Genomic DNA, 16,833 nt, shown 5'->3' on the forward strand with positions numbered 1-16,833 from the left:
ACCCCGTTCTTTTCCAGTTAATGCAGCATTAATTCACAGTATTAATCAGAAATAAGACCGTCTGTTTGTGCATCCATCCCCTTCCTTGGAGTGAAATTTTTTGTCCTTTAGCTTTTTCCTACAGTCCAGTGTTAGGGGGGAAAAAACTTTGGTGAAGAGAAAAGAACAAGGAGAGAAGAAAAGCGGGGGCGGGAGGAGAGAGGAAATCTATATGGTTCTTCCTTTTGACTTCTAGCAGGTTCCCTAATCTGAGTGCATTTTAGTAAGCCAGCTCTCTGTAGGCGCTCGGTGGACAAGAGGGCATACTATATCTCAATTAGAAGCCAAGATAAAGGTTAACTCAGTAATAGGTCTCATTGGGTGATATTATTTCACAGAGAAACTAGAAGTAGAAAATTGAGTCATTCAGAAAACCTCAGAAACAAGAAAGAGGGGAAACCTGATTAAAAGACTTGGTGAACTGAAAATAGCAACCCTGTATTGTGCACCTCCTGATGTAATTTCTAATAAAGGCCAAGGAAGCTGCTGCCTTTAAGTTCTTTTGGATTCCAGCTGCCATTATCCCTGATAATTGGCCACACTGGCTGGAAGCTTATGGGAACTGGAGTCCAAAATGACTGGATGCCACTTGGTGCAGTTTTGTACCAGGTGCAATAGAAAATACCTGTAGTCTTACATTATCAGACTGTGTATTGTCCTGCCTCCACTAGTAATAGCTATTGTGTGGTGTTTTTTTTTTTTTGTGAAGGTGGGTTAAAAGAACCACATAATGAATCCACAACACCTGAACAAGAACTTGTAAAAACAGAGACAAAAATTCAGCTTTAGGTTATTTTCTGAATACAGATAAATCCAGACCTACTATGTTAAAATATGTGAACAAGTATATTGTAAAACTATAGTTCAGCAGCAGTAGTTGTAGTATCTCTTCTGATCAACAACTGACTTAATTTCTTTCATTGAGTTAATTCACGTTTGTGGCTGTCCATCTAGTCATCCTTGCTTAGACAAAAATCTAAACAAGGTCAAACCTAGATAGTATTGCAGGGGAGGCCACCAGAAAATTCTAGGGTTGTGGGTTAGACTTCAAAAAAATCCTAGAAGTGAAGGTCAGACTGTTTCCATATTGTTCAGAAGAGAGCCATGTGGAAGTAGCCATGAAGTCATCAGAAACTGAGTCTAATTCAAAGGAAGCTTTACTTTAAAAGCCAGAGAGAAAGAAAAAATAATTAATAGCAGTTGATACTGGCAATTTGCTCAGTACTTGAGTCCTTTCACAGTATGTAAGTTAATGAATTAAGTTCTTTCTTCTCATCCTTCCCTGGTTGAAAGCCCATTGAATCTTGAAGTCAGCAGTGTTCTCCTTTGTTCCAAAGTTCATATTGTCTAGCAAGCATTTATTTAAGACTTTTTTTTTCATATGAAAACATGACAGTTCCTGGATTATGTTCTGGTTTAGCTTTTGCAAATAAAAGAATAAAAGTAGAGAATGGATGCGTTGGTGTTATGATGGCATTCCAGTTGATCCAGAAATCATTTCGAGGTCACCCAAAGTGTTTCCCAATTTTAAGACAAATGGTATGCTGAAACTTGAGCCAGTCCAACTGAAGCTTGAAAAACTGTTGGTCACTAGTTTCAAGGATATCATGGCAACCCCCCACCAAAACCCCCACAAATCTTTAAGTACTCAGTGCCATTCCTAATAAAATCCTCCCAGGAATGAGCCTAGTTCACCAACCCAATGCTGATATATAGTTGCATTGATTAAGACATTCTTCTTAAAGGATCTTCCTGCTTCTCTCTGAAACTTGTCCGTGTCCATTGTCTCCTTCCCACCAAAGCCAACAGGCAGCTGGAGATGTATTTATGTCCTGATGATCAACTATTTTGATTAGGACTGTGTGAAAGCTTTTGTTTTGTCATTGCCTGTCTGAATCACTTCATGGGCCAACATACTGCATGATAGCATTGTGCATTGTGCGCTTCTTTGTTATGCAATAAAATTCCCAGTTCAGAAACAGTCTTCAAAGCAGTATAACACAAAGCAAAATCATTGCTGCATAACTGAGCTGTACCCTGTGTTTCACTGTTTGTCATTTGCTATTCAAAGCCTTGGCAGTTGAATGTGATTCTGCATTGCTGATAGGCATTGATTATTGTATGCTGCCCAGAGTCACTTCTTGTGAGATGGGAGGCTATATAAATTAGATGGATGGATGGATGGATGGATGGATGGATGGATGGATGGATGGATAGATAGATAGATAGATAGATAGATAGATAGATAGATAGATAGATAGATAGATAGATCTGCTTCTCAAGTTGGCTTAAATACAGTAGCTCAGCTTACCCTCCACTTTTTCTTCCCAGTGAAAAAGGGAAGCATTAGAAGAGGATTTTCTGGCTAACAAAAATATTCACATATTTAGGATCCCTGTGTACTTTAATATCTTAGCCTACTTACTAAATGTTTACTGCTTTGTCTTTTGGTCTGAATTTTGTCTTTAGTCCTCACTACTGGCGTTGTTGTATGGTTTAAAGCCTTTACCACCAGGGAACAGGAATAACTAATTCTGACTAGAAAAGCTTATTTGTGGCATCCTTAATAGTAAAGGTAGAGGTTTCCCTTGACATTAAGTCCAGTCGTGTCTGACTCTAGGGGGCGCTGCTCATCTCCGTTTCAAAGCCGAAGAGCCGACGTTTGTCCATAGACACTTCCTCCGTGGTCATGTGGCCGGCATGACTACACGGAATGCCGTTACCTGCCCGCCGAAGCGGTACCTATTAATCTACTCACATTTGCATGTTTTCGAACTGCTAGGTTGGCAGGAGCTGGGACTAGCAACGGGAGCTCACCCCATCACGCGGATTCGAACCGCCGACCTTCCAATCGGCAAGCTCAGCAGCTCAGCGGTTTAACCCGCAGCGCCACCGCGTCCCCTGGCATCCTTAATACACTGAAACAAATGTCTAGTGGAAGTTTAGAAGAAACAGCTTATAGAAGGCAGTGAACAGATCACAGTTCTCAATTCCCTACCATGCATAACAGCTACATTGGCACGTTGCCAAGAGTCTTAAGAGTGTTTTGAACTTGTGAATAAATTGTATTTGAATCAGGTACAAGTGGACCCTGTTGTTTTTCACATGCAGAGTATTTGAAAAGCACATCAACAAGGTGGAACTTTGCCACAGGGAGGGATGGGACATAGAAAATATTAAAAAATTAAAACCTGTGCCCTGCTTTCCAATTCAGCTGTAACTAGAGATGTACAGGAATATTCTGGACCATTATGTTACCTTTTTAAACTTTTTTTTTAATTGAGACCCATAAAAAAACAAATCTGAATGTGTTTCCATTTGCAGTGTTCCCTAACATACAGAGCTTTTGAAACAAAATACAGGGAAAAAAAATTGTGTGTGTGGGAGGGGGGAGAGATGAAAGAGAGAGAACAGACATGGTGAGAAGGAGAAGAAGCCAAAAGTATGTTGGTGAGGGGGTGGGATTACAAGTACATGTGGCGGATGGGAAGGAGACAGCATGTGCAGTAGGTGGGAACGGAAGTGACTGAGCATTCTGGGTGGGTAGATGAGAAAATCCAAGTGAGAAGGTAAGTGACATTTCCTGCTAAAAGGTTTATGTCTTGTTGGGAAAAAAACAGGTTTGCCCTTTGGGAAAGAGGTTTCAGTTATGGAAACATTACTTTAAGGCCATGGTTTTCAGAACCAAGTTTTTGAACCAATGTTGTCAGCCTTACCAGGTAGACCAGATAGGAAACACGATCAGATAAGCTTATTCTACTTTATTGTAAAGCTCCATTAACAGAATTGTGCAAGTCTGAAAGTACAATTCTCCAGCCATCTCCTTTACAGCCCGAGAAACTAGGGAGGGTCCCTTCTGAGCCTCTTGACCTGCCCACTATCCAGCTGTGGGCTATGCTCTCTCTTATCTGACCATTCCCTAGGCAGCATCTCTTCACCCTGTCTCCCAAGGTCATTCCCACATACCATTACAGATGTGCAAAGCCAATTGCAGAACTGTGCATTCCTGATGCACTGATCCAAGACTTGAATCAGGGGCCTTGTATTCGAGACTTGAAGAAGTTCGTGCAGCTCTGGCATTGAAGGAAATAGGTTGGTGCAGATCTGCTACTTTGGTTGGAATATACCACACTTTGACTAGAGTGGTTTAAAACTGAATTGACAGCTCTAAGCTTTGCTCAGGCGTTATGCATGGGTTACAGAAGAAATGGAGTAGAGGGAAGATTGGGGAGGCTGTTACTTAAGCGCAAGATTAAGTACTAATCTTTGGCTTAAATAACAGGCGAGCAATTTGTGGCCTGTGGGATACTTGCAACCCATGGGCCTCCGAAACCATGATTTCTGAAAGTCTTTGGGGCTGAAGATTAGAACAAAAATGGTCCTAAGTAGGAATACTTGCCTTGCACTGGGAGATTGGTGGAATAGCCCAATAGAAGGATGCTCAGGAAGAAAAAACTAGAAAAGAGAATGGTGCCAGAAGCCTTTTGCTGCAGTAAGGTCTGATTTTTGCACACCAATCTGAAATAATCACTTCACTCTCTGGATTCAATCATCTGGTTTCACAATATGGCTTCCAAAATGTTTGCTCACAGACTCCTTTGTTAGGGAGGTTTGTACCTGAAATATTTCACTGTTGTTTTCTGCAATTCCAATTTTTTTTCCCTTTTCTTTCTGCAGGAGTTATATACACAGGTGATATCCTTGATCGAGAGACTAGTCAGGCCTACTGGCTAACTGTGTATGCAACAGACCGTGGCATTGTTCCGCTTTATACCACCATTGAGGTCTACATTGAAGTTGAAGATGTAAATGACAATGCTCCCTTGACTTCTGAACCCATTTATTATCCATCTGTTTTGGAAAATTCCCCCAAGGATGTTTCAGTTATTCAGATACAGGCACAAGATCCTGATTCCAGCACTACTGAAAAGTTGTCGTACAGGATTACAAGTGGGAACCCCCAGAACTTTTTCGCCATCAACACCAAAACCGGTATGAGATATTTTCTTGCTTATCAAGAATGGTTGTATGCATATTATGAAAGGTTTTCTTGGCATATATTGCTTTTCCTCCAACAGTCTTTTGTTCTTCTACTTCAGAGAATGTTCACAGCTCTTTGTGGTTAGTTTTCAGGAATCTGGAACACTAAAACAAGGTGAAAGTTGACACGAAAATGGAAAGAAATGGAAAATTGTGTCAGATTCACACATATTCTGAAGTTCAATTTGCAAGTCATAACACAGATGGAGCTCCTGTTGCATCTGAATTGCTCCCCATAGTTTGTTCAATGTAAAATATGTGAATTGGCCTTTTAATAATCTTCAAAGTAGATGCAGTTCCAGTAGTATGTCTTTTGTTGTTTGCATATAATGTTAATTGGCTATCAATTAATTGTTTATATGTAAATGGTTCAGATTTTCCCATTGATGCTCTCTGGGGAAAATTTGGCAATTTTTTACAGTTCATAACCAGGGATTTCTTCATTTGACAGTCAGTCTAGCAATTAGGCTTGTCCCTGATGCTTGTACAAATGTTGGTATGTCTACCATTCGAACTGTAGTTAAATTTGTCATAGTGCTATTTGTTATTTGTGTTGAGGGAAGAATAATGCTAATTCAAATATCTCTCTTTAATAGGAATGATTGTAGCACACTCAAAATGGTGACATATAGAAATTGCAGCTTAATAGATACTTTGGTGCTTTTTTATTTTTATTTTTTTAATTTATTTATTTATCAAATTTTGCCACCGCCCATCTTCCCCCAAAGTGGGGACTCTGGGCGGTTTACAGCCAAGATAAAACATTAAAATACCATAAAAATATAAATACAGATATAATATGCAAATAAATACAATGTAAAATCCAGATGACAAGGCTAGTTGGAAAATCGCTCACGTATATGTAAGAGGCCATTTTTTGTCAATGTTATCCAATTAATTATGCATAAGAATGAAAAATTAATCAGGAAACCATGTGAGAGACATATTTGGGGAGCATCTCTGATGTGACAACGCTCACATCGTTGTGGGCTTAAATATCCTTTATTTGATGTTTAACTTACTCAGAAACTGTTTTGCTGTGATGTTGTCAGACATATTCTTTGCACGTGGAACCTATTTTTTCTGAAATGAAGCCTGCTTAAACCATTTGAATGAAGTCCAGCCTTTTCTGACGGGACTTCATAAAGGAAAGATGGAAAGGCAAATAGAAGTGCATTATTTTGAAAATACCAAGACTAAGAGACAGGTTTTTTGTTGGTGGGTATGAGAATCTAAAGGGAAACAACTATTGACTGTAGTGCATGGGCACAGTATTGGAATCTAACTGTTTGTGGTTCAGAGTGTCGTAGAAAACCATTTTCATAACTAACCATCATTAAGCCATATTATGAGTAAGCATAGCATGTTATGTGAACATGTGAATTATATTTTGTCAACCCCAATTTAGGGTTTAGTGGGTGGTGTAAGGCTGGATATTGAGTGACATAATTTACTTTTCCCTCACCCATTATCTTGCTAATACAGTCATATACGTTGACTGTCATTGCATAATTTACAGACTAAACATCTTCGCTAATGACAAAACAAATATATGCCATTTTAGTTAAACTATTAAAATGTGTGTGAGTAGACAGATATATAAGGGCACACTATTTCCAGTCAAATGTATGGGTTTGGTTAGAAACCTCTGGGTTTTTTTTCCCAAAATTGGACAAATATTGTATGACGTTTATATTATTCACTTGAGTTGTTTCCGTATGAAGGGATGGGCAACATTTAAAACCTATTCTGTATCTCTTTCCATCCTTGTATCTCACCCTTCATTCCCCTTCTTTTGGTTCATTGTAGACATCGTAAGCCAACAGTCATTTTTCTTGTTATGATTTAATGACCAAAATTATGGTTTGTGAGAAATTTGATCTTAAGATCTAAGCCCAGTAACTCACAGCACAAGCCACTAGGGGTATGTGGAGTTCTTTATTAGATCTGTATCTTACTCCGTTAAAGCCACGACTGGGTTCTACTTCCTCCCGCCTCCCTCTTGAAGCTTCCCACCTTTTCCACGGCCCACCCCTTCCTCTCAGCATTCTTGGTGGCCTCCCTCTGTGCTGACAGTTCACTTGATGATGGCTTCCCAAATCTTCTGTTGCGGGTGGGACCGTTGCTGGTTGTTCCCTTCTCGCCCATTGTTCCTTCACTGTCACTCATCCTTCCCTCATTCTCAACAATGGGTAAGGGTGGAGCACTCAGTCACAATTAGCCATTGCTTCTGGGTTTTCCATCCTTACATGGTTGGGGTTTCCCAGCCAGCAAGCACAAACTGGCTTTGATCACCAGTATGCCATAGTTTCATTCTTAATGTGGCAACTTCCCTTAGATAAAATGCTGGCTGTAACAAACGTTTGCCAATTCAGCTTTCATTCCATGGTTTTCATCTATACTTCCAGCTCCCAGGATGTATAAAATTTAAAACTGTGTGGAGCTCTGGATTTGAAAAGAAAAATGTTCTTTCTTGTGTAGATGGCATGTACATTGCATGTGGAAGTAAGTCCTTAAACCTAAAACCAGATTGTGCTGCAGTTTCAAACAGTACCTACATAATCCCAAGGACTGGGAGGTGCTATGTAATATCCCTTGTACCCCCCAAAGCACAGCTTAACTCAAATGTCATTGCTTTTCAGCTTAGATACCAAAGTAGAAGTAAGTTGCCTTTACATAATGTCTGAATTTAGCTTGGCAGTTTGCCCACAGTTATAATCTATGGTTCTAGTGCCTGAAAACAGGGGCTTACCTTACTTGCTTATACAGGGTATCATGTACAGTGACATTGTTCTTTCAAAAGCTTATTATTTGTACTATGTAAATATGTAAAAAAAATCCTATTGTACTTTAGGTCAAATAAACCATTGTTTAGAACAAAAACGTGAAGGTCAATAATTTTCTGAAACTAAATACTTGACTACAATGTTTAAAATACTTTATCAGCCCTAAATGTATAAGTACATTTACATAAGATACAGAAAATACTTCCTACAAAGTACAAAGCAAGGAATTTTAATGCATTTCAGTGATAAAACTACCCTACAAAATTGTATTTACTGTATATCAGACAGACATGTACTTCAAAACTCAAACAGAAATATTTGGAGGAACTGAAAAGAAGAAGAGTAAATGCCACTGAGAAAATCTAGTCAAAATGCATTTAAGAACTAATGATTTCAGAGTTTGCAAATGGAATTAAATAGGTTTTGAACGTATATTATTTCAAATTAAGGATCCTAGTTTTCCTTATGAGTTCCCATTTAGGTAACTCCTGCACCATTGGATGGGTTTTAATCTTTATATTTTGGGTGTGTGGATTCCGTTTGTACTGAAATTCTGATCATGTGAATTCCATATGTAGCTTAGTCTTAATGTAGTGCCTTCCAGCTGTGGAACTGAAAATTTCCAGTCTCACTGGAGAGTGCAGGTTTAGAAAAGGTGCCCTTAATTATATTATTGATATATTACAGATCTTAAGCTTGGATGCTTATGCCCCCAGCAGTTACTCTGTTGGCAATGATATTTTTCCACCTTCATGCAGTCTTCATTAATCAGTAGCCTTACGTCCTGTAATAGTTCTTGTAATGTGACATTTTTTGCAATGGCCAGAATATCATTCATAACAAGCCATTGCCTTTCAATTTTGCAGTTCCTGGAAAAGGGGTTTGTTAGGGAAGAGAAGGGAAGAAAGTAAATAAAGCAGATGATAGAGTTACATACATTAAAGCAGATTGATTGCTGCTATAAATTTTTGGTTTTATTTCCCATATATAAGTATTAATTTCACAGCAACCCGTAGCAGTAATTTATTGCCTCGATTTATGACATTTTTGTGTGGTCGGAGGGAAGTGATGAATTTTAATTCAGACCATCATGCTCTTCAAAATAAAAAGGACAAACTGCTAACGGAAGAGCTAGCAATTACATTCTGGAATGATATTGACACATCAAAGGGTTTTTTGTACATAGAAACCTTTATTCAGTTGGCACTACTGCCCTGAAATTACCAGGAGTGTAGAGTCATTGAAAAACTGGATGAGAGCCCATAATATGAATGCGTGGACAGAAAACCTGGAGCTGCTGAAGGCTGCTCACTTAATGCCATTCTCACTTAATGCTCACCCCCTCTATGTAGAACAGGGATGTCTGCCAGAGGGGGTTCAAAAAGGTCAAGATGGTGGCCACGTCTGTACCTGTTGGTACCATCTTGGCGTAATTGACTACCACCCATCCAGCCCTCTAGGCGGCCCTGGAAGACTATTTGAAATGATGTGTTTCAAGCATACATAACATCAAAATAGGAATTAATCATGCAACTCACATTAAAAGCCCAAATCTCTATTTTCTGGGCTGATTTCAGGTATTTTTTCTGGGGTTAGGGGTGGATTTTAAGGTGGGAAGGGAATTTGCTGCCTTCTCTCATTTCCACACTTAACCCCAACCCCCGCCAGTGAACAAATTAAGCTAAAATTGGCCCCCAAATAGGTGGTTTAGAGCTGTTTGGTGAGCTTTGGTGAGTTTTTAAGGCTGAAATTGGGAAATTGGAGCAGTTTCTCCACAAGGAAGGAAGGAAGGAAGGAAGGAAGGAAGGAAGGAAGGAAGGAAGGAAGGAAGGAAGGAAGGAAGGAGAAAAGTCAGCTAGAAAAGGCTGTACAGTTGAAATTTGGCTTGTTTTATCACAAAATTTTGTTGATACAGTCTTAATTTGTTGAGGGTACAGAAACGAGATGTTGCAATCTACAGTTGGTAGTTTACACAACCTTGTGCTAAATTAAACAGATTGGACTTTAGCAACAGAATAGAAGGTGAATTCTCCTTTGGATCAGGCTCAGCTTCTGGTGACTTCAGGGACAGGCCCACAACTGCTTTTTTTAATAATGTTTTTTCCAGTCCCCAATCTAGCTTATAGTCCTGTGTTTTCCAGAAGGCGCCCCATCCACAAACTAACCAGCCTCTCCCCGTTTCCAGGCCCAGATCAGGTTGACAAGGTGCTGCCACCTGCAGAGACAATAGCCTGTTAAGTGGGGATGGTCATACAGTGGTCCTGATTCAAGGAGAAAACATGCTGCAGGATATACAGTACACTGGAGTACATGCCACACCTATAGGTGATACCTTACAGAAGCTGCATCTTTCCTGGGATCTCTGATTTAACAAGGTGCTGCCAGGTGGCTTCAGGGCAAATCAACATTCTGAACCTAATTTTTTTAGGCTTCAGAACTTGGAATTTGCATCTTCTGGTTTGTACCTTCTCCCGCTGGAGACTGGTGGACAACCAGTCCCACAATCACAAGAACAATGGTGGCAACAGCCCTATGTAGCAGATACGGCAACTTGTATGTACTTCACTGAGTACCCTGTCCTCCTTTAATATTAGACAGGTAAAGTTGTGCCATGTTAGGTGGCCACATTTTTATTTATTTAATTATATTTCAAATTTCTGTCACCGCCCATCTCCCCCAATATGTACATGTGTACAGTACATACAGCAACCGAAAAAAATCAGTGGTTTTCCAAGGGTCCTTCCCTCCCCTGAAAATGGTTTTACAAAAATATTTCTACTCCTTAAAATGATATATAATTTGAGTAAAAAAATGGTTATAAATGCTACCCTAACCTTCACTCCTCAAACCTATTTTTTTAAAGGAATGTAATGGGAAAGCTTATGTAAATCTGTTTACAGTATCAGATCATTACAATTCCGGTATGCAGAGGAGCAGTTAAGTAGTACAACATTCAAATGCAAGGACAAGGGAGTATTTCTCCAACTGGGGATACAGATATTTATTTTTATAGGTGCAGGAAAACTCAACATTCTTTGCTGATGGTCTGGCTTCTTCCTGTTGACTTTTAATCTTGAGATCTGTTCCTGTCTTCTACTGTGTCTCAAAGCACTGGGAATAGAGCAGGCATTTCGTTGGCAGCAGTGTCATTTATTTGATCTCTAAGGTGTAACAGATATTTCCCCTGCTTTTTTATTTCTGAAAGAGAGAACTTTTTAATTGCTGCAACATGTTCATGAAGGTTAGATTTCTACACACATAATACAAGCATCTGTATAAACTGCATATGGAGGATATTGAGTTCCTTGGATGACAATGATGTCAGTGGAGGTACAGCTCTACATTCAAAAGCTCCCTTGGTATATTTGTAAGAATATTGAACAAAGAGAGCAATAGTGTACACTCAAGACTGAGCTACTTAGTCTTGCGTGTACATTATTGTGCATGCAAGAGTGTGCTCCTGTACATCTTAGCATGCTCCTGTACATCCTTTGGATAACGTTCTTTGGAGAATGCCTAAAGATGTCTATAACAGAGGTCTCCAAAGAGGGCCAAGCGGACCACAAATGATTAAGTAAGTGTTGTGCCCTTGCAATGCATGTACAAAATGCATTGCTTATTTCATCAGTTTGAAAAACCATCAGCTCCTGCAGATACCTCTGGGCTTTATTGTTACAACATCCACTCTCGCTTCACACCAGCAGCAGTTTTCCACATCATGTTAAAACCAGCAATTCACAACATGTAATGGGATGAAGACAATTGATTCATTCTTTATTTGGCCAGAACGTTGTCCCAATATTTACTAGGTGAGCAGGAGATGCGTGTTTCGAAACACATAGTGGGTGACAGGGAGGTATGGACAACATCCGCTTGTCGAAAAAGGCAGATCAAACGAAGTTCTCCATTTGTTGGCTGTTAGGTTTCTTTTTTAAAAGGATTTAAAAACAAAAAGTCCAGAATGAATTAGAGAACCTTACTAGATTGCTGTTCTTCAACTTTTTAACTATTCAGCTGACATATCCACATTGATGGATTAAAGTGCTTCATCATCTCGTTGCCTTGATGTAATAGCTAAAAAAAAAACTTTGGAAAGAAGGTGTTTTTCACATATTGTTAAGAATAACATCTGTCAGGCAACCATCGACTCAAGGAAGGAGACAGACTGAATGCAGTGGGTTAGATATCAAAGATGAACACAGCATTCTGCCAGCAAATTTACTGAAATTACAAGTGAGAATTGTACTTATAGTACTTCAAGTATGTTCCATCAATTCTTGTGAATCCAAGTGCTGCATGACCAAGAATATCAAGTAGATATCAACTACAATCAAAGTAAAGTTTTCCATCAACTAGAACTTGATTCTTAGAGACTTCATGGACATATACATATAGTGTTATTAGCAGCACAGTGGAAATTGTTTTCATTGCCTTTTGGGGGTCGGTTTTATCAGCTTTACAGTCTGCCTTAAATCCCTGGGATTCCCTGGAGATCTCCCATTCAAGTACAAGTTAGGCTTGACTCTGCTTAGCATTTTAAGCCCAGATGAGTGCAGCTAGTAACACTACATAGGCATTTTAGGGGCCATAAATTTGCAATCTTGATAAAATAAATTAGAAGAACTAATTTCAACCAATTTAATTTAGTTAGCTGCAGCAAATAAGATTAGCCAGTTTTGGGTACAGCTAGCTCTCTGTCAAGCAATGCTACAAGTAAGATTTCTCATTATACAGACGAAATGCTTGAACCCATGGCCTCAGCCTAGAGATGTTGTAGATCAGTATTTATAACTATATCCGTATTAAAAAAAAGACGTTTCTTTTCTCTCTCTCTGTTTTGCATATTTGATTGTATTGTCTAAACGCAATCCTCAGTCTGCCAGATTGATGAAAGGAAGCATTTTTAAGGATATACAGTATGTATATATGGAATGACCAGAATAGTTTTTATGTTATTGTAGTCCAACATTTTTCCTCTGTCTGGTTTCATCTGTGCTTCCTGGAAATTGCAGTCCCAGCACATCTGAAAGATACATTCTGGTGAAAATTCCTTGTTGCCCTAATCCATCACAGCAAGGATGTTTTTTGGAAGTGGATCACTTACATTTTTTGCCATCTGTGTATGATATGACCCCAGTGTATTAGCTAGATGGGCATAGGGCACCACTCTTCCCAACAAGTACCCTTTTCCTGGAATTATCAGGGCTATGTAATGTAAGAAGGTCATGCTTTTTCTTTTGATAATATCATTTACTAAAATAAATGAATAGTGTCCCTAGGCATGTGTTACACCTCTTTGGAAATTATGTTATCTTTCCACAGAAGATAATAATACCTAGAGAGACAGAGAAAAAGCTTATCAGGCTTTTTGGCAGCTGCTGAAACTGCCAAGAACCATTTTCCAAGAACCATTCTCACAGAGTTCTCTTTAACAAGATTTATTGAGATGAAGGGGTGAAGTTACAGGACTTCCAGCCATGGAAAAATTTTGTACTGCAGAGTTGCAGTGGTTGGTGAAGCCAGTCATGAACTCTTAGATGTATTGGATTACAGATGCCATCATCGGTCAGCATGTCTCGATGATCATGCTGATTGCAAAGTAGACTTGTATCTGAAACATCTGGAAGGTATACTGTTGGGAATTAAAAATTAATTTACTAATTTAAGAAGCACTAAGGAATAGATAGAGCGCCAGTGGTTAAGGCATCAGGCTAGAAACCAGGAGACTGTGACTTGAATCCTGCCTTAGACACAAAGCCGGCTGGTGACCTTGGGCCAGTCGCTCTCTCTCAGCCCTAGGAAGGAGGCAATGGCAAACCACTTCTGAAAAACCTGGCCAAGAAAACTGCAGCGACTAGTCCAGGAGTCAACACTGACTTGAAGGCACAGGAAGGAAGGAATAGCTAAGCTAGATGGCTGCAGGAAAAAAATATATACAAATAGATGGGGGATCCTTATTGGATCTTCTTTATCCTTGGCAATCTTCAGATTTGTAGACTTTAACTCCATAATACTCTAGCCATCCTGACCATTGCTGAAAATTCTGGGAACTGAAGTTCATACATCTGGAGGCTATCCAATTTGGGAAGGCTGACCTTTTTGAGTATAGGCAGGAATTCATACACTGTGTTTATACGTTCATTATGATCTAACTATCCATATGTGGAGACTTATATTTCCCCAAATGGAGGAGTGATGTAATAGAAGCAAGAGTGCCATTCCGGGACTTCATTATTATTTTCGTTTCCCAGAGTTGGGAGATAAGTCTTTAGCCAGAATGCAAAGATAAAGAAACTATCCTTTTTGCTCTGGCAAGTGAAGGAGGAAATAATGGGGCTTTCAAATATGGTTTATGGCAATTTAGCACAGCAAAAGACAGAAAATAATAAATAAGAAACTGGGCATTCTCTTTCTCTTCCTTATGCGGCTTTATTTCTACTTCACACTATTGGTATAAATGGTAACTCTTCTGTTCAAGCATTTTACATTTCTTCTTAAAAACAAAAGGTTGTTATAGGTCCCTGGTCTGAGGATCATTTATTTAGTCAAACCAGCCAACTAAGAAATAAGTACCACTGAGCTCGGGGCAGCTTACTTCTATGTCAATATTCGTAGGATTGCTTTCATGCTGATAGATTTAATTTTACCATTTGACTAAGGGCTTTTGATGTCTTTGCTAAACGGTAGAGTATAAATCAGAGTTTTTGCTTCTATTCATATATATAATTCCTAGGCATAGAATTATGCGGGGCTTCAGAGACTATCCTGATGAACTTCTGCCCTTAAACATTTTCCAGTGAAAGGGAAAATTCTGCAAGTTCAAGGAAACCCTAAATGCTGGGGAAGAGAAAACAGCTGGCTATGTCCTTGAACAGGAACAAGCTACACTGCAAGATTTTGTTGTAGATTCCATACTTATTCTTTAGTAACAGATGCAAGAATTAGTTGAGATCAGTTTTCTCAACCTTGGCAACTTTAAGATGTGTGGACTTCAACTCCCAGAATTCCCCAGCCAGCAAGGCTGGCTGGGGAATTCTGTGAGTTGAAGTCCACACATTTTAAAGTTGCTAAGGTTGAGAAACACTGGTCTAGATTGAAGATTGAGTAGAATTCTCTCAATAGCACTCTTACTTCTCCATTCCTACCCACCCTTGCCTTAAACTGCCCTCTTGAAAGGATCTCAGGATTTTGCAAACTATCCCATACTAAATGTTGAACCACTGTTCTGCACATAAAAATGGGTCATCCTGAATACCTGGAAGTGTTCAAGCTGCCTTTTCCATTATCACTCTATAGAAGGTTCCTCGTCCATCTGTGATGGGTACGTGCTCTTCTTTCTGTCCTTTGCCTGTTCTGCCCCCTCTCTACCTGACATTTCCATGCTCTTTGTGTAACGTTAATGTACCTTTGGAGCCGTAGTGACAGCCATGTCTGATATAAAATAGTCATGTAACTGTCGAGTGCTGTCCAAGCAGCCGCCTCATAGCAAGTTAAATATATTCATTTAGCCCAGCAAGCTGACTGACCTTTTGTTTGTTTAAAAGCACCACCTCTGACTTTTCGTGGACCAATCCAATCTGTTGAATCCCAATCTGTCCCTTTGAAGTCTCATTCTTGCAACAACCTTATACACGGAAACCACGAAACCATAACATTTCTTTGTTTTACAGAATTTGTAGCCCACCCCACTTTAGCATAATTCAGATATGATTTTTTGAACATAATATTTCAGTACAAAAAGAGAAAGAAATAAGCATCTCTGCACTCCTTTATAGACTTGTTGTGATTTTGTTAGGTAGTAGGCATATCAGCGGTGTTCTCATAAATCATGGGTCACCATAATCTTCCAGAATGCCATGTGGTAACTTCTTGGACCAGACATAACCTCTGCTGCAGCAATCTTGGCAGAACTGGAGATAATGAGCTAAAGGCAGAGGCATGGCATGCCAGGGCTGTGCATCACTTTGGACTCAGTTCTGGAAAGCTGCTTCAGAACATACAAGGCATAAACCTAATGCTTGCTGGCCCATCTTTAGAGCAGCTGCTTCTGTTTCCAGGATCAGGAAAGCTGCCTACTATGCGATCCCAGGAAAAGATGCAGCTGTTTTAAAGAGTTGTAGACAAGTAGTGCTATGGTCACAACTTCACATATTCTGGAGCACCTTTTTGGAATCAAATGTGAAGCACCCCATAGCCTTACTCCCAATATGTATCTGTTTTGTGGCTTTCTGTCCTGTCCCAGCCCAATCACATGCAATGCACCAGGGAGGCAGTGGTAAAACTTTGCGGAGAAACTGGTGGGGTCAACTTGTGGGGTAACAAACAGGTGGCAAAGAAGTGAGAGTGTAAACGCACACACTCTACAGAAACAAGCCCCCAAAGTCCCACGAGCTTGCCTTAAGGGAGTTTCACGTTCAAAATGAGATTGGTCAGGCAAGTCCAAAGGTCAAGAGTCGGGTCACGGGGTTTCCGATCAGGAGTCCAGGCACCTGGAGTCCGGTAAGCAGCCGTTGTCTCCCATGACCGGTCTGGGCTTGTGGCTCCCTTTTTATAGAGGCCCACCTGGGCGGAGCTTATTAGGAGGGTGGGGCTACCTCACCAACCTCTGCTGTTCCTCCTTTCCGCTCTCCTTTCTCCAGGACTGAGAGGGGGCGGCAGCTCTGAGTCTTCGTCCTCACTCCTCAGCGGCTCCTGTCCTGCTGCTCACTGACCAGCCCAGCCTCCTCTGACTGCTCAGGCGGCCATTAATCGAGAGCTGTCTGCCCGCCCCCAAACTCTCCGTCAGAGAGAGGTGGGCGCCCATCCTCATTGTCTGACTCCAACTCTGAGCCCGAACCCCCCATGGACTCCGAGCCCCCCATGACACTTTCTAGAAGAAACCTAGGGAAAACTAGGGAGTCTTACATTGGAAGGCCTATGGTCTTGGTCACAGAACTACAACTTCCTAATTTATGGTACAAGAAACTCT

At 40.1% G+C, this 16,833-nt stretch overlaps 1 protein-coding gene across 1 annotated transcript in view; it reads left to right on the forward strand.

The window, feature by feature from the left end:
• Nucleotides 1-16,833, forward strand: part of LOC134498585 (protocadherin Fat 3-like) — a 198,314-nt gene that overhangs the window by 118,557 nt on the left and 62,924 nt on the right. The window contains exon 2 of the mRNA XM_063304743.1: nt 4,717-5,031. Within this exon, the coding sequence (XP_063160813.1) occupies nt 4,717-5,031 (315 nt within the window). The remainder of the gene's footprint in view (nt 1-4,716; nt 5,032-16,833) is intronic.

Source organism: Candoia aspera, chromosome 5 (assembly GCF_035149785.1).
Source record: "Candoia aspera isolate rCanAsp1 chromosome 5, rCanAsp1.hap2, whole genome shotgun sequence".
Classification (NCBI taxonomy): domain Eukaryota; kingdom Metazoa; phylum Chordata; class Lepidosauria; order Squamata; family Boidae; genus Candoia; species Candoia aspera.